Source organism: Scleropages formosus, unplaced genomic scaffold, assembly GCF_900964775.1.
Source record: "Scleropages formosus unplaced genomic scaffold, fSclFor1.1, whole genome shotgun sequence".
NCBI lineage: Eukaryota > Metazoa > Chordata > Actinopteri > Osteoglossiformes > Osteoglossidae > Scleropages > Scleropages formosus.
Window position 1 is genome coordinate 336,169 of NW_021641041.1, and position 19,253 is coordinate 355,421.

At 43.1% G+C, this 19,253-nt stretch overlaps 1 protein-coding gene and 1 pseudogene across 1 annotated transcript; one reads left to right on the plus strand and one right to left on the minus strand.

Moving 5' to 3' along the window:
- Window positions 1-4,403: 4,403 nt before the first annotated feature.
- On the minus strand, window positions 4,404-7,086 carry LOC114909733 (urokinase plasminogen activator surface receptor-like). The gene is made up of 5 exons (XM_029249538.1): window positions 6,699-7,086; window positions 6,090-6,209; window positions 5,553-5,699; window positions 5,144-5,254; window positions 4,404-4,797 (listed from the first exon to the last, which is right to left on the minus strand). The coding sequence occupies exons 1-5, from the start codon at window positions 6,745-6,747 to the stop codon at window positions 4,589-4,591; spliced, it is 636 nt and encodes a 211-aa protein (XP_029105371.1). The 5' UTR covers window positions 6,748-7,086; the 3' UTR covers window positions 4,404-4,588.
- A 6,291-nt stretch (window positions 7,087-13,377) lies between these two features.
- Window positions 13,378-14,201, plus strand: LOC114909728 (T-cell-specific guanine nucleotide triphosphate-binding protein 1-like; annotated as a pseudogene).
- Window positions 14,202-19,253: the final 5,052 nt, after the last annotated feature.

The following is a 19,253-nucleotide window of genomic DNA, read 5'->3' on the forward strand; positions in this document are numbered from 1 at the left end:
CTGGCCCTCCTGAGGGATCCTTCCACACCTAAATGAGATGAATGGATGCGCTGGGTTATCTCTTTCCTTAGTACATCCGGAATGACAACCCCTTCGCCCCTGAAGACAATTCCATCCTGGTAACTCAATTCCTCCTGAAACAGGAAATAATGTCTGATCTCATTTGGCGTGTCTGCCTTTTCCTTTGGCCATCCATGTTGAATGGTTTTGATCAGTGTCTGTAATGTTCTGTCCTCTTTCGTGGCGAAACGGATCCTGCCAAGTCCATCCTCTGAGAATGGGAGATGCTGTACCATGTTGACCGTCTCTATCTCAGTTTCTACAGATCCAGCGGGCGGACTCTCAGTCAAGTAGGCTCTGCTCAGAGGGTCTGCTAACACCATATCTCGGCCTGGAACATAGACGATGTCCACATCATACTTCTGAATTCTTAACATCATTCTTTGAAGTCTTTTTGGAGCGCTGAGCAGTGGCTTTCGCATTATGTTCTCTAACGGTTTGTGATCACTTTGTACAGTTACTCTCCGTCCATACGTGTATTGATGAAACTTTTCCATACTGAAAACTAGAGCCAAGAATTCTTTCTCTATTTGGGCGTAACCCCGTTCTGTTTGTGTTAATGCTCTGCTTGCGAATGCTACTGGCATACCTCCCTGCAGGAGAGCCGCACCAAGACCTGTGTCAGAGGCATCACACTGGATTGTAAGTTCCTCATCTGGGTTGTAGTATTTCAGCACTGATGCGTTTGCGATGATTTCTTTTATTTTGCTTAGTGCCTCTTCGTGCCGTGCTGTCCAACACCATTCTCTGTCTTTGTGGGTCAATTGTCTCAGAACCTCGCAATGGTCTGAAAGGTATGCACAAAACCTCGAAAGGTAATTCACCATCCCCAACAGTCTCTGGATGCCTTTCACACCTGTTGGTTTAGGCATGTGTGTTATGGCTTGAACCTTGTCTGGATCTATCTTCAGGCCATCCGATGTCAAGAGGTGTCCAATGCTGGAGACTTCCTTTTGTCGCAGTTTGAATTTGTCAATGTTAAGTTTAATGCCTTTCGCCCTGCATCGTGTCAGACATGCTTTCAATTTCTCATCGTGGTCTCGCTCTGCTGTTTCCGGGGTCTCTCCCTGTCTCGTAATAAGCACATCATCAGCTATAATGTATATGCCTGGCAAACCCTCCAATGCAAGTGTCAGCTTTCTTTGAAAGATCTCAGGAGCTGGGCTTATGCCTATCGACATCCTGAGCCATCTGTACCTTCCAAAAGGAGTAGCGAAAGTGGTGAGATAGCTGGACTCCTCCTCCAGCTTGACATGCCAAAACCCACTTTTGACATCACATACAGTGAACACTCTGGCTTTGGATAGGTCAGGGAGTATGTCCTCAATGGTTGGTAGAGGAAAATGGCTGCGTTTTAAAGCTTTGTTCAAAGGTCTTGGATCAATGCATACTCTCAGTTTACAGTTGGGTTTCTGTACCACTACCATATTGCTGATCCAATCTGTACTCCTGTCCACTGGCGCAATGATTCCTCTCTGTTGAAGATCTTGCAGTTCTTCCTTCAGCGGTTTCATCATGGCTACTGGTACTCTTCTTTTTGGAAGTTGTACAGGTTTCACTGTGCTGTCAATCTCAATTTTGTAATCTCCTTCCAGGCAGCCATTACCTGTGAATACATCAGCATACGCTGTCTTTATTTGTTGCACTGACAGTGGGCTGCCAATGGGTTCCTCAGTGGTGACTATGCTGTCTATTGCTAAGATGTTCTCATAATGTACTTCAATTAGTTTCATGGCTTCACTCGCCCTCTTGCCCAACAGCGGAACAATACAGTTCTTATCCACCACCTGGAATTCCAGTCTATACAATTTCTGGTTTCTTGGATTTCTCAGTTTCAGCTTGCATTTTGCAATTGGTCTCACTTTGCTTTGGTTGTACATTACTAGCACAGTCCCTGTATCTTCTAGTTCTGTGTCTGGACTCAGCAGATTGATAGGAATTACGTTACAGCTAGCACCGCAGTCAATCTGAAATTTCACAAGTTCTTTTCCTACAAGCATGCCTGCAAACAGCCATGTTTTCTTTCTTCCGTCTGTCTCTCGTTTGTTTACGGTCTGTGTGTCCACTGCACTGACGGCGAGAATGTCCTCATATCCATCACTGAGGTGAGTCTCTGAAACACTGTGTACAGCTTTCTTCTTCCTCTGGTCTAACTGAGATTTACATTTGGCTGCAAAGTGGTTGCCCTTTCCACACTTTTTACATTTCTTCCCAAAAGCTGGGCATTTAGTTTTATTCCTTTCGTGCACTTTCCCGCAGAATTTGCATGAAATTGTATCGCTGGTTTCCTCCTGACCAGGACGCGTAGGACGTGCTGCTCCCCTCACTGCGTGCACTTCTTCCACCGCCGCCCCCGCAGTGGTTATACTGTTCTCTCTGGACAGTTCTGCTGCTCTGCACATTTGTACGCACGTCTCTAATGTCAGGTTTTTCTCGCGAAGCAATCTCTCTCTCAGTGCTGCGGCGTTAATCCCACAAACAATCCTGTCCCTTATGAGCAAGTTTTTAATTTCTCCGAAATTGCAGGTTTTAGCGAGAGTTTTCAACTCCGTGACGTAATTCTCAATTGATTGTCCAACTCGCTGGTTTCTCGTAAAGAATCGATAACGTTCAACAGTCTCGTTTATACTGAGAATACAGTGTTCATCCAATTTTTCTATAATGCTCTGTACCGTTCGCGCGGCTGTGTCACCCATCAGAGTGTCCAGCAGTTCCCGGCCGCTCCCGCCTATGACAGACATGAAAGGGTCTAGAGAAGCCGTGGAGAATGTTATGCTGCCTGTAACATCGTTCAGCATGACCGGTTTGGTGGTGGGTCAGTGATGGTCTGGGGAGGCATATCCATGGAGGGACACACAGACCTCTGCAGGCTAGACAATGGCACCCTGACTGCCATTAGGTATCGGAATGAAATCCTTGGACCCATTGTCAGACCCTATGCTGGTGCAGTGGGTCCTGGGTTCCTCCTGGTGCACGACAATGCCCCGTCTCATGTGGCGAGAGTATGCAGGCAGTTCCTGGAGGATGAAGGAATTGATACCATTGAATGGCCCCCACGCTCGCCTCACCTAAATCCAATAGAACATCTCTGGGACATTATGTTTCGGTCCATCCGACGCCGCCAGGTTGCACCTCAGACTGTCCAGGAGCTCAGTGATGCCCTGTTCCAGATCTGGGAGGGAATACCCCAGGACACCATCCGTCGTTTCATTAGGAGCATGCCCCGACGTTGTCAGGCATGCATACAAGCACGTGGGGGCCATACAAACTACTGAGTACCATTTTGAGTTGCTGCAATGAAATTTCAGCAAAATGGACTAGCCTGCCGCATCATTTTTTCACTTTGATTTTCGGGGTGTCCTTGAATTCAGCCCTCTGTAGGTTGATAATTTTCATTTCCATCAAACGATGTGGCATCCTTTCGTTCCTAACACATTACCCAGTCCATATCAGTATAGACATCCAGCATGATTTTTTTTCCCCATTGAGATCTGATGTGTTTTCAAAGTGTTCCTTTAATTTTTTTGAGTAGTGGTATATTCAATTTACAGTGGTCCCCCCTTATCCGCAGTTTCAGTTACCTGCAGTCCAGAAATGTTAAATGGAAAATTCCTGAAATAAATTCATAAGTTTTAAATTGCATGTCATTCCGAGTAGCATGATGAAATCTTGCGCTGTTTTGCCCGGGACGTGAATCATCCATTTGCACAGCGTATCCACGCTGTATACGCTACCCTCCTGTTAGTTACTTAGTAACATCTCGATTAATACATCGATTGTCACAATATCACAGTGCTTGTGTTCAAGTAACCTTTTTCTTATTTATTAAAAGAAATTTTTTAAAAAAAGTATAAATGGGAGGCATGGTGATGCGGCAAGTTCTGCCGGTGTGTATCTAGCAGTGTAAGTCACCTTGGTGTGTGGACTGAAGTCGCTTTGGAGAAAAGCATCTGCTAAATAAAGCAATGTAAATGTAAATGCCCTCTTTGTGAGTCTGGGGTTTGAGCCTCGCTTGCGATGCCTGTTCGCTGTGACCCCACTAGGGACAAGCGGTTGTCGACGATGGATGGATGGTGGGTGTACTTATATCCATGCTTTCAGGCATCCGCTGGGAGACTTGGAACATATCCCCGGCAGATTATGGGGGGCCACTGTACTTCCCACTAGGATATTAGACAAACAACAATACCAAAATGACTTTTCAGGAGGGAAATTTTATTCCACTTAACTCTGAAAAATAGTAAGCAGCCAACAACAAATATTTTGTCAAAACTTGAAACAACCTGAAAATCTGCATTTAAGATAAAATATACGAGCAGTAAAAAAAAAGGAAGTATACCGTATTGTGACAGCTACAAAAAAAGTAGAATTTTCCCATATAGACCAAATAAAATATAAGAATATATAGAAATTCAAAGCTGTTTTGCAATGACATGACCTGTACTTTGTAACAGTGTTGAACATAGGAGATTTGTATGCGTTATGTGTATGGAAAAATACCAGTGACCAGATTTCAGTGGAAACACTGTCACTGGATGAGGACAGTAGAGACCAGAGGCACTAGCAGGAGGAGGATGCTCTGCATGGTGCGCCGAGCATCATTGCACAGGTTTCCTTCACAGCAGTTCATGCTGACACCAACGCCTAGGCCAAGTTGTGCTGACAAGTCACCGGCAGCAGCACAAATATTTGAGGACACACAGCCTTTCATGGTCACCACCCCACCCTGTGCAGAAACTGAAAAAGAAAATGAATAGAGGGACTTGAAAAACAGTGATTTTTTTTTTTTTTTCTTATGAAATAGTTGAAATATGCTTCAATGCCTTTTTTACTATTAAAGAAATAACTTCCTATTATAAAAGTCTTACAGTTTTAGTGAGGTTTTCAGGGGTAATTGCTGTTCAGTGTACTGAGAGGTGGAAGAAGTGTGGAAAATAGAACCAGTAATTTTCATTCATGTGAATCATTTGTTTTTATCAGAATTCATTATCAAATTTGGTTTTAGTTCTAGCTACTATATCACTGCATATTTCTCCCCATTTGGTATGCATCAAACTGAAGTTGTCAGGCAGACGATTCCTACCAGTGGTCTTGAGGCAACTATTTTCATCTCCAACACAGTTAAGAATTGATGTGCAGTCATTGCCATTACAGGTGAAGCACCGCTTTCCATTTGGGGCATTTTTTGACCATGCTGTAATATAAAACAGTAGAAACAAGTAATTTACGAATAGCAAAAGGACAACACAGACAACTGTTTCTGTTGAAAGGCAGATACCACATAATACCACAGTGGGTTGATTGCTATACATCTCTGTGATCTATGCCACCTTTTAGAGTCTGACTGCAAGTTTTGCTTTGAATGCTGGTGTGAAATTGAGGGAACACTATTGTACTCTTGCACTATTTTATTTCTATGTAGACACGATTAAACTACATATGTGACAGGTGAGATTAAATATATGCAGGTAACGTCGATATTTGCATAATACCAGGAGTGTTTTGAGAGTTGCAAAGGCCAGTGTTACAGCACTCAGTGTTCACTGCTGTCCTGGTGACTCCAAAATTGATGGAACCAGAGGTACATTCTTGAGGTTTTGCACAGGACTTTGCTGATGCTTCAGTCAACACAGAATTTCCTGGAAACCAAATGTACAGGTTATTGCAGCTGCACTTCAACTACATTGAACAAGGCAAAATAAGATGTACCTGCACTAATATTTTTACCTGAAGAAAAGATGTAAAAAATGAATCAAGTAATAGCATAATTAGTTTCATATCACGTAATATTATTTACAGTTACCAGAATAAAAGCATAAGAATTTACCTTAAAATCTGATGGCTTTATACGATTTCTTAACTGTTTGTTTTGTAATCTAGGTAGTATACTTGTAAGCATTTCAAAGATATAATTTAACACCAATTTATGCACAACTGCCAGTATTACTGGGAGATCAAAACAATTTTAGTAGCTTTCATTTTTCATATGTTACAGTAACCTCACAGACAGTACCAAAATTCATTCTCACCTATATACACAGTCGTAGTCATACTTCCACATTTGGTTTCATCAGACGGACAAGTTTTGGTGGTCTCTGTGCATTTTCCATTTGAGCCAGGTATACATTCGTAGCAATTAAGTGGATAACCTAAAAATATATTTTCGTATCATTAGTCAAAATTATAGCACAAGAACACAATGAACCATATATTCAACATAAGAGAAAAATAAAAGTTACAGTGTGCAGCAGTGGAGACTGCTTTAAAATTATAATTACTGGATTGTAGCAGTAATCCTGTTTATGCAGATTTTGGTGCCGTTATACACACTCTGCATTGTGGCTACCCTGGTGTTGAGGTTTCTGTTCTACAGCAGAGGCACAACAATTGCAATTAGATGTATCTAATGACTTAACTGCATTTGGATAAAGAGATATGATACTTCAGTGTTACAAAAATAACCACAATGATCGGAGTAATATCAGCAAGCGGAGGTTTATGTTTCATGTGAATAAGCCTAAAGAGAAATATCTGAAGTTTACACAGTGTGAAAGAACAAGCAGTTAAAAATCCAGCCACCATCTGAATGTTTAAGAACAAGGAGGATGTGTTCAGCAAACTCTACTTTAGTACTGTACCTTTAGAGAAGGCTGCACAAGTGAGGATGACCTGGAGGAGAAGTTTCATCTTCAGTTCTTTGTGGTGCACAAGTGTGTGAGTCGTTTTATTTCACTTTTTTATACCCATCCGAGAAGTGACGCAGAAGAGAAGGGGTGCGTTTCCTGATAAACGAAACTGAATTTATGATATCCTATCCTTATGATATCCTGTATCCTGATCCTGTGTTGATGGGGATAAAGAAAAGGTTGCATTCCTGTAACTGAAACCTTTGGTTTATGCCAATAAAATATGCACTAAAATAGTAAAGTAAGATGAGCCAGTTTTTACTTATCTTTTCCTCTTGGCAAGGACAAATGAGAAAGAAGTAAATGAAAACATCTACTTATTGTAGCGTCCGGATGGGAATCCGACACGGACGCGGGTTGCTATTACGTCCGAACACGGAGGAAACGTAGAATGACCTCACGTGCAGGGTGATGTTAAAAGTGCACTGTGCGTATTGTAAGACACTCGGTGGAAGTGAAACAGGAAACACATGGTGTTTGAACTACGGCGAACAGTGAAACGCTACTCTGTGAGTATGACCGCAATCCCGAGACGTGACGAAATACCGGACTGGTACACTGGACCAGGACTGGAGCACAAGAAGCAGGAAGTGACAGGACGGGCACTCGGGAGTGGAACATGAACAGCTAGGAAACAGACTGAGGGAACAAGAGACTACTAATCGCCAAGAGGACACAATGGAACCGCTGATTAAGAATCCTCAATTGGTTCTGCTCCGCTGGCTCCTTTTATACCTCCGTGTCCTATGAGACTGTGAGGTGATACGTGAGTGTTACCTAGCAGCACTGAGTGGCGCCGCCGCTGACCAGGAAGGGCAGTGACCCCAAGGGACACACACACACACACACACATTTTCAGAACCGCTTCTCCCATATGGGGTCGCTGGGAACCGGAGCCTAACCCGGCAACTCAGGGCGTAAGGCCGGAGGGGGAGGGGACACACCCAGGACGGGACGCCAGTCCGTCGCAAGACACCCCAAACGGGACTCGAACCCCAGACCCACGGGAGTGCAGGACCTGATCCAACCCACTGCGCCATCACAGAAAATATCTCTGTTATAAGCGAAAATCTCTGTGGACTTGAATCCAGAAGAGATAGTCCATGGTGTCATTGCTGACATGAAAGCCTCACTCACACATCCAGGGATTTGCTATACACTGGCTGTTTTGCCTGGGTTTTATCTCATCCAACCATCAAGAGCTCTGTTGTAATAGGTCTTAAATGGACCATAAACACACTTGCCCAGAGGCTGCAAGCGATGTGAAGTATGGGTTGCAATTGTGAGCATGACAATATCTTATGTTTTTGCAGTATCTAGTGCTCTCAATGAAATGTGTGAAGGCCATGGAACTGGTCAGCAAGCTTCTTGATATGGCTTACAAGCTCCCTCTCTGTCTCCTCTGTGAAGACCCTCTTTGCTTCCGCTGTTCCGCTGTACCCTACAGTTTTTACTTCCTTCTTTTTAATGTACCTTTGCAAGGATGACCGGTCAATATTTCTGTCTTTTGCCGCTGATCTAATGGATTTTCCACCCACGGCATCAGTGAGTCATGGGTCATCAGTCATCAGTAAGAAATAAAGGAGCATATTGGCCTAATTTACCCATGTGTCAGGAGACTGAGAGAGAAATTAACCTAACATTAAGAGCACTTTTGGGACATTTCTTCAGTGCTGGGGAGGATTCAACAGTTCTGAAGCAGAGAGGGAGTTTGTTTCACCACAAACTATTATTGAGGTTCCTACTTTTCATTATTTAGAGTCTGCTTTTAAATAAAGAGAAGTGAAAGATTTTTCATTTCAAATATATTAAGGTTTGTAGATGTCTGATAGTTGTTTAAATGCTGTTGAGTTAAGGTGGCTGTTGGCATGGTATTTTCCCAACACAGAAAAGCTCTGTATGTGTTTCCTCAAGTGGTATTTAAACAGTGCTTGAAATATAAAACTCACTTTCACTCTCTGGTCCCTTTCACTGTCTCACTCATGCACACACCCACTCGGCTTTCCCACACCACAGGCAATTTTTTTCATCACCAATTCACCTGAACAGCATGTCTTCTGCTTGTGGCAGGAAACCTACACAGACACGAGGACAAGCAAACTCCAAACAGACTAAGCAGATTCAAACATATGCCCAAACACTGTGTTACAAGCTGTGCCACTGTGACACCATATTATAAAACTGTGCCGAATATTATCAATGGATACTAGACAAGCGGATAAACTCAGTCCTTCCATTGATGTAATGCACTTTTTGTACTGTTTTCTGAAATGTACGTTGATTTGGGGACAAGCACCTGATAAATGAGTGGATGAAAATGTGACATTGAAGACAAGATATAATGTTTCAAATATAGTTACAAATATACTGATTAAATTTATAACTGGTGCTACAGTGTTTGCTTTCTCTCTCCTTCCTTACAGCATTTCACAATAGCTGAGCTTGAGATTGAGCCTGTTTTGTAATTTACATGATATATGATAGATCAGAGGTACTAAAAAAATTTTCCATTTGAGAAAATTCAGACACAAAATAGTCAGCGATGCAAATTAAAAATCTCGCCAAAAGTTCAATATACTCAAGACTAAGGCCTATGACCAGTAAGAAAAAAGAAGTACATGATATTTTCTCAAGGGGGTGCGGTGGCGCAGTGGGTTGGACCGGGTCCTGCTCTCCAGTGGGTCTGGGGTTCGAGTCCCGCTTGGGGTGCCTTGCAACAGACTGGCGTCCCGTCCTGGGTGTGTCCCCCTCTCTCCAGCCTTATGCCCTGAGTTGCCGGGTTAGGCTCCGTGACCCCGTATGGGACAAGCGGTTCTGAAAGTGTGTGTGTGTGATATCTTCTCTCAAGACTATAGAATAATGTAATAAGTAAAAGTACAATCATCCCATATATAAGTGATTTTAAATGAAGGTATAGACAATGTGAAGCAGTATACAATGATACAATTTGTACTTTTTAAACAATATCTAACATTGGAGAGGTGGAAATATTTTGCATATGGTTAAATGCCTGAAACAATTAACAAATTTAAATGTTTTTAAATATACACTTTCTGAACTGAATTCTGTTTGTGTAAGGGAACAAGATCCTGAATGTATGCAAATCACTGTGCGGCCTGGCCTGAACCCACACCGTTTTCACTCAAGGTGAGATGACTTACACTGCTAGATACACTACTTACAAGGGGTTACTCATCCATTCGTCAGTGAAACACACTCACTCCATGACACTTACACACTATGGGGGAACCTGAACAACATGTCTTTGGACTGTGGGAGGAAACCCACGCAGACACGGGGAGAACATGCAAACTCCACACAGACTGAGCGGGGATAGAACCCACATTTTCTCATACCACCCAGGCACTGTGAGACAGCAGCACTACTCGCTGTGCCACCAAAATATATGATTTATTGATTGAGAGGAGGGCATGGTGGCACAGCAGGTTTGGCCAGGTCCTGCTCTCTGGTGGGTCTGGGATTCAAGTCCTGCTGGGGGTACCTTGCGATGGACTGGCGTCCCATCCTGGGTGTGTCCCCTCCTCCTCCAGCTTTCAACCCTTTAGTTCCAGTATTCCATTTTGTTTGGTGAACAATCCTGTTTGTCATTTGCCCATCATTTCCCTGTTTTCTCTGAGTAATGTTAGATTCTTCCTGTCTCAGCTCCATCTTTGATTCAATATCCATCTTCGAACCCGAAATTCAAAATGATTTTGTTATTATACCTATGTTGTCACTAACCCTTTTTCAGCTTCTTGAGGTCACAAATGACGAGACCGACTTCTGGGTTTTCCAATAACAACATTACATTTCATTAAAACACCAACAAAAAACATCTATCGCTCAACTCGTACACTCTACGAGGCAAACTCTTCTTCTCTGCTATATCACGTTTTTGCTAAAACAAAGAACGTTATTAACGTATGGCCATCTAGTGGCAGCTCTATAGGTTGCATTCCAAATTGTACAATTTTAACTCACCGCCAACCACACACACACATTTTCAGAACCACTTGTCCCATACGGGGTCGTGGGGAGCCGGAGCCTACCCGGCAACATAGGGCATAAGGCCGGAGGGGAAGAGGACACACCCAGGACAGGACGCCAGTCCGTCGCAAGGCACCCCAAGCGGGACCCGAACCCCAGACCCACCAGAGAGCAGGACTGTGGTCCAACCCACTGCGCCACCGCAACCCCATGATCACCACCAACCACTTATCAGCAATCACAAGTTGGCAACCAAAGACAAACACCGTTCCACACAACATCAAACAGCACCAACCCAAACAATGAAAGATACAACACGATATAGGCTTTCACATTTCTTTTTTCACTCACTGGCACTTTTGGTGGAACTGCTTGGAAAAGTGTGCCTGCTGTGTATATTATTTTGCCTGGTGAATATGTCACTTTCAGTGCATAACACACGCACACACTGGCTGAAACCTCTCATCCTGAGTGGGGTCACGGCAAACCAGACCTAACCCAGCAGCTCAGGGTGCAAGGCTGGAGGGGGAGGAGACACACCCTGGACAGGATGCTAGTCTGTTACAAGGCACCTCAAGCAGGACTCAAACCCCAGACCCATCAGAGAGCAGGACCTGGTCAAGCCCACTGCACCACTGTGTCCATTACAGCTTAATCATCATTTTCTCTATTCTCCATGAGCAGTCATTCAGTGGCTTTTGGAACAATACAGTTAAAAGTGACTGGTTGGTCTCTACACTATTTTCCTACCCTAACATAAAATGATGATTTTTCACAGGTGTAAGTCATTTTCCACCATTTAAAAAAAAATTTCTTAAAAAATCCACTCTGTGACACATCTGATGAAATCTTGCTTAGTAATCTGAGGACACGGGAGCATGAGAGATTGATCCCAAGGGCAGGTTTTATTGAAGAGAATCGGGGCAGTGGTTCCTGCGGCAAGGTGATAAAGAAAAGCCATTGTTGAGGTCCATGTTGAAGCTGAGTTGGTGGTCTTGATCCGTGGGGCAATTTCAAAATTTGCAGGAGCCACAGTGAGATTCTGCAGATGGCGTGGGTGGTGGATCTGGATTAATGCCTCCATTTGATTTGGTGCAGGTGTGCCTGCTTGAGCTGCTGGAAAGTGTTCTGGGGTGTGACACCTTAACATGAAAATTAAGCATTGGTTCTTCTGTCGGCTGTTTTTTCAGTTGATTTCATGCTGTCTCACGTTTATGGTTTCGTTTCCATTATGCTTTCTTTTCAGTCTTCAGAGTGGAGCTATTTACTTGGATTGCTCAGTTATGAACTTTGCCATGTAGCTCACCATTCCAGAGACCCTTTGAACATCTTTTTTTCCTCCATTGAACATGTTTTCTACAACTGAAATCTTTTTTGGGTCTAATACTGCCATGCCCATGCCACCAGAGCAACGAGGCACACCTGGGGCTCGGCAAAGACAGACGCATAATAGGCTGCAGCAGAACTAATGCTGATGTGGAATCTTGTTTGCCTTGTGCCTAACAAACCTAGTGACTCAACCTTCTTGGTTTCCCTGTTCTCTACCTTGCTCTTTAGCCTCCTCCTGACCTGATTTGACTCCCTGTGTTCTTTGACCTATTGCCTGTTACTTGACTATGCCTTTTGGATTTCCCTTGAAAAGACAAACTTGTGACCACGCTTCTTGGATTTTCCAAAGTAAAAGTCAGATTGCGCTGCACTTGGGTCTGTCTACTCATTTCTGGAATGGAACATGGCAAATACCTTTACTGCTAATGATGTATCCAGCAATTAAGTTGTTCTGTTGACATTTTCCTTTATTCATTATTTCAGGTTTGCCATTATTAATGTTGCTAATGCCTTTCTCCATGTCATGAACAGGGATGGGAAACAGGAGGTAGGGGTTTGGACCCCAGTGCAGGTATGTTTATTTTGGGGCACTCATTGAATGAAATAGAGAACATAGGTCAAGGACAGGCGTGGGTCTTCTGAGGCGCAGACGTCATTTTCCAGGGTGAAACAGATCTCGGTAACCAGGTGAGCAAGCAAGGGTCAGAAGGCAGGAGACCGGGGAATCACAAGCCAGGCAGGCGGGCGTTGTAAGATTCTGCAACCCTGTGTAGTGACGGCACTCCTTTTATACCTGGTCATGCTGACTAGCAGCAGGTGCGGTAATTTGCTGATGAGGGCATGGCCTGACACTCAAACTGTAATCATGTTGTTCTTTTGATCTTCCCCGTATGATTATATCATCAGTTGAAAATATCAGATTAAGCTGTGCAATGCTGAATTCATAAAAGATCATGTCAGAACCCTCAGGACTTAGTTTGACTGTGTGGAACAATGCCAGACACAGTACACTAAAGTACTTACAATCATTCCCCCATTCACAATGTAACACACACAGAAAATGGGCAATTTTAACTTCCCCAGGTCATCTGAAACACGTCTTTTCACTGTGAGAGGAAACCCCCTGAAAACTGAGGGGAACCTGCAAACTGCACATATTGAGCCAGATTAAAACCCATGTCACACTATGAGACACGAGCGCTACCCTCTGAGCTACTGTTCTTTCTTAGTCTGAGTCTTAGTGTGCTTTTCATTAGCTGAAATGGATTCAACCTCAATGTGTTAAATCTACAGTTTCCAGAATCAACCTGTTCCCATGACAAAGCTGCAAAAAATCAGCGAAGCAAAGATTCAGGAGATAAGCAGCACGGTGAAGTCACAAGTGGTCGCAGAAGTGGTGGCACAGATTCAGAACATGCTTGGACAGCTGATGTCCACCACTCTAGAGACTGCAGTCACAGGAGAGTCTGGGTCAGGGAAGTCCTCATTCATCAACGCTTTTCGGGGGATTTGAGATAAAGACCCAGAAGCAGCAACAACTGGTGTCACAGAGACAACCGGAGAGGCTAAGGTCTATGCCCACCCTAGCGTTCTCACTGTCCAGCTTTGGGATCTGCCAGGCATTGGAACACCCTCTTTTCAGCCCCAGGATGATCTGGATGCTGTGGGTCTATACCAGTATGACTTCATCATTGTGACATCTGAGCAATTCAAAGAATGTTGCGTAATCCTGCCAAAATGTGTAGAGCAAGTAGGGAAAAATTTCTACTTTGTATGCAAAAAAGTTGATAACAACATAAAGGCAACAAAGGTGTAGAGGTTAGGACTCCTCTACTGTATTGAATCAGATCAGAACCAACTATGAGGCAGGTCTCAGACAGTGTGGGGTTGACCATCCTCGAGTTTTCTTAATCTCATAGTTTAAGTCACAGTGCTTTGACTTCCCTCAGCTGCAGAAAATATTAGTACGCGATTGGTGTGCTACCCAACCTCACCTCCACTGTGAAGGACAAAAGGTAGGCACTGTCTGGGAGCTTGGGGAGAGCAGCCATGGCAGCATGTCTAGGAGCCATGACACCAGGAGGTGCTATATGTGGTAGTGTCCCTCTGCTTATGGATACACTGGGGTCCTACCAGTAGAACTTTGGCCTAGACACCAATTCCTTGCATCGACTGGGGGGCCTTACAGGAAAGTCATATGAGGTAACAAGTCATTTGGAAGATTGATGTGATATTTTTTCTTCCACGCGGCCTTCTAAGGTCTTGTAAAGTCTTTAATGTGTTTCATTTTGACAGTATCTGCTTTAAAATTAAATTTTCTCTGAAATTTTTATGGTTTCTATTGAATAATTATTTAAGCCTGTAGGCACCAGAACAATCTCTACTCCTAAAAGAGAGGTGTGCTCCTGTCTATGGATGATGTAGAAAGAATGCTTTTGCAGACTGCCAGGGGTTTACAGGTGCAGGGATATTGGAAAATTGGATCCCAGTTCAAGGCACCATTGCTTCAGGACAGGTCTTCATTGCCTCCTACTTGCAATTTGCATTTAATGACCTGAGAGGTGATCTGATGCTGAGAGGGTGATGCATAGAGTCCCGAATGAATCTGACCTGGAGTATCCAGGATACCAGGAAGATATTTCAGATCCAGGAGAATTCTTCGAAGACTGGTTGAGTTAAATTCAATGCTGATACCTGTCCAAATAATTTGGGTTTGGTGCAATGTAAATATGTCCATGTTTAAGTGGAAATCTACTGTAAAATCCCTATTTAACGCCCCTACCCATTTTTGAAAATACCCGGTATATTTTTTTTTGAGTAATCAGAAAAGAATGAAAAAAAGCTTACCGGTACCAAGTTTTAAATCCCATTCTCTTCCATAGTCCGTAACATGAAACAATCCACAAACACATTAATAACTATATGAGCACGTCAAACTTCCGTGAAAAACACTGATATTGACAACTGTATAACTGTATTAACACATTTACTTGTACTTGTGGCATTTGCATGAACTTTTTAGGGAGAGAAATGATGATCGATTACACTACATGACCTCTAATAAACGCCCCCCTTTTGGAAAATGTAACACCCCCGAGGACGTTAAATAGGGATTTTATGGTATCTTAATTTAGGCTGTGGGAAAATGGCAGGAGGTATACAGATGCATATTTGACACAAATCAATATTATACTACAAACAGTCCTCGAGTTACGAACGTCCGACTTACGTTCAAGCCGTACTTACGAACCACCCTCTTACTGGCTGGAAGTTGATTTCTTTGTCACCCTTCAGTAACAATCAAATGAAACTTCATTGTTAAGTTTATTATATTAAAAACTTGAGTTACTCTATATTCGTAATAATAAACGGGCGTCACTTTGCCAAGCACATGAAAACATTGCGCATCTACAGCGGTTTGTCGGCTCATGGGTGGCCCGCATGAGGCCAGGGTAGGACAGATTTCCTTCTTTTCCTGTTAACAGTGTCTCGTGTTACTGTATTTGGCTTTAATTTTTTTGTTTTTACCCTCCTAACCATGACACCAAAGCGTAAATGTGATGCAAGTGCTGGTGATGCATCTGAGAAAAATTAAACAGTCACGATTGAAACTAAAGAGTAAATAATGAAGCGAAAGATGAAATGCCAATGAACATTGGAAAAGCAAATGTTAAAGTTTCTTTAATGTTTGTCCCTTTCTCTCTCTGAGAGAGCACTCGGTTACAAAAGACATTTTTTCCCAGTTGTGGAATCTCACTCCAGACAACCTCCCCCACTCTCTGCGCTTCCAAGTCCTGTCTCTCATTGTTCCCCAGTCCCCTTCCACATCTCTTTGTTATCGACTGCCCGCCTTTTCCATCGACCACGATTTCAGATCCTCGCCTCTGTTGCTTTATTGATCAACCGACCGTTCGCCTGTCCCTGACCACGAGAAAACATCTAGTCCTTTGATTGTGAATAATCGAACCTGCACTTGGGTCCAGCCTCCTCTGTGTCCTCTGTTCATCATGACAGTAGTAACATTTATTATCTCTTTCTATGTTTCTCTCTATTAAAAGTACTGTAGTTACATGTACTATTATATTATCATTACATTCTATTATTATTACTTCATTTTTATATTAAAGATGTTTTAGTGTATTCGAAATGTTTCTTATGCATAGAAAGGTACACAATATACTTAGAGAAACATCTGACAAACTGACATACCTAACTGTTCGGACTTTTGTCAAAATCCAGACAGAGTGAGGACACGGAACTCGTTTGTAATTCGGGGACTGCAACTACAACTATAATTGAATGATGTGCCCTATATGTATATCAAACATACATGTAAATGCCCAAATACATAACTTTGAAAGTGTCATGGTTCACAGTAATATGCGTGTCTTTGTTTACACTATATCTTGTCTAAAATAACATGAACATTGTTTTTAATGAACCAATTGAGATGCTGCTTAACTGTCACTGAGTACCAGAAAAATTATATTTTTCATATTACAAAATGGCAAAAAATGCTCTCCAATAAAACTTTATGCAGCACAGCTGCCTTAAGCAGTAAGGTGGTAAACAGAGCTGATGACAATTGGATGAAGCATTCCTTCAGATGTGCGTGAAGCTGTTAAAAAAATATGCGTTTCTTTTTCACACATAGCATACTTCATTGTCTGAGTAAATGGCAGTGGGCCATGGCCAGCTTGAGGCAGGTCCTTTGTGTGCCTCCTGTTTGGCTTTTTGACAGTCTGCTTCTGTCCAGGGGGGTGCAGTGGCGCAGTGGCGCAGTGGGTTGGACTGGGTCCTCCTCTCTGGTGGGTCTGGGGTTTGAGTCCTGCTTGGGGTGCCTTGTGGCAGACTGGCGTCCCATCCTGGGTGTGTCCCCTCCCACTCTGGCCTTACGCCCTGAGTTGCTGGGTAGGCTCTGGTTCCCCGTGACCCCGTATGGGACAAGCGGTTCAGAAAGTGTGTGTCTGTGCTTCTGTCCACCTGGTTTCTTCCTCTGCCTATACCTTGGAATGATATTTGCAAATTGACTGACCCCTGCCTGTCCCTTTGAATAAAGAAGCACCTGTGATTTAGTCAGTTTGCTGGATTCCTGTGTTCAACATAACACACGCTACATATGCCCATTTGCCAGTAAATAAAGAGTAATGAAATGGCGCAATATCGGAAGCAGCGCATCTTCAGTGTCGTTTTACTGTAAACCAAAACTGTAGTGTTGAAACTTGTTCTTACAAATAGTTGAGTCACGCCTACACACACTAAAACCACTTATCCCAAGCAAAGTCATGGCAAGCCGGAGCCTAACCCGGAGGCGCAGGGGACACACCCCGGGCAGAGCGCTAGTCCATCGCAAGGCATCCCAAGCAGGACTTGAGCCCAACGCCACCAGGAAGAGGGACCCGGCCAAAGCAGCTGGGCCACCGTCCCTCCTCGAATGATGCCTACAAAAGATTATTTGATGATGTGGCGCGATAAAAGAACGAAGTTAAGACTTTTTGAAAGTGAACACGTGTAATAATTATAAAACATTTAATTTTAGATATTGTTTGAATATTATAACACTAAGCGACTATACACTAATTCTGAACGTGTCTGTGTGTGTGTGTGTGTGTGTATGTTGGAACGATCCGGCTAATGAGTTAGCCCAGATCCTCACGTGGATTCCAGAAAGGCGTATAATTATATAAATCCAGACGGACACGGACAAAAGGAAGCTCTTCTTTTTAATATCTTGTAGGCAACTATGCATGACATATTTCACACAGCTGTCCTTACAATAAAATAAACAACATTAAAGCAATCTCCAAAACGTGCGAGGCACAAAATGTGTACACGGCCAAGTATATCAGCCTGCGCGCGCGGGAGCGAGGACCGAGGGGGAGGAGCAACCACTTAGTCTCCACCATGATACGTCATCATTACAATGTGCTGGATATTTTCTCCCCTCGGGGCTTGCAGGCTGGATTTTGTACATGCGCACTGGAGTGCATCAGTCTGCTTATAAGTTTCACTTGTGTTGGCTCCAGTAAGAAAACTTGGAAAATGTTTGAAATCAGCCTCGACGGGTATCGAGTGTCATTTTCTTTATCTGTAAGTGTCTAGGTGAACCTTACACGAACGCTCGGTTATATAGTTTCAGTTAGAATTCAGTCTCATCATTATGCGGGACCTAGTCATTCATTCATTGTGCCGGTAAATCGAAAATCCGTAACTATAGTATCATCTTTTCCTCCTACTAGTCTCCGCGCGAGTCTGACCATAAACTATGATTAGTACTCTTAAATGTTTCCTATAAGAAATAGTATTTCCTAGATGATCTTCATCATACTCACGAAAGAGACAATGCGTGTGGTACAATAAATTAACTTTTTGAAAACTTTTCTCTTTTTTTTTTTTTTATTTTCCTGAAGGGGTGTGAAGCGTGTTCGTGAAACGAAACCAAACTGGCAAAGTAGTTTGACTTGAAGTCAGTCAGCGCTGCGCTCTTTGCGCTCAATCCCGGCAACTGCAACCATGATGTTTACATTTACATTCGCATTTATTCATTTAGCAGATGCTTTTTGTCCAAAGCGACGTACGTCATCTCAACAACGGCACAGTTTATTCATTACATTAAGAAAAAGAGACATAGCAGCTGCAGACATGTGTGACTCAAGCAAACCTAGTTTTTTACCTACCGCTTGCTGAACTGAGGTTCATCGTTCAAGTAGGTGCATAAAACACAGGATAGACAAATCCTGATACCCTCCTACCATTTTTTATTTTATTTTATATTAAGATACCCAAGCAAGCAAAAACAGTGCCAGAGTAGTGGCTGATAAAAGGCTTTATCTGGTGATGGTCGTGAAGTTACGGTGCATTAACATTTACACTGTACATGAGCTGGAGAGATCTTGGGCAAAATGGTTCTGGAAAAAGGTGAGTTTTCAGACCCTTCTGGAATGTAGACAGTTTCTGCAGTTCTGAATGAGAGGGGAAGGTCGTTCCACCACAACGGAGCCAGAACCGAGAACCTCTGTGCTTTACCTTTCATGCCTCATGTTATTTGCCTATAAGAAAATGTCAGCAAGCAGCAGTGGTTCTCTAAGCACACAGTGATGACCACACTAACAACATTTCACCAAAGTCTACCAAAATTGTCTGAGTTGCCCTGCTAGATGTAACTTATTTCAGAAATGTAAAAATGTCTGA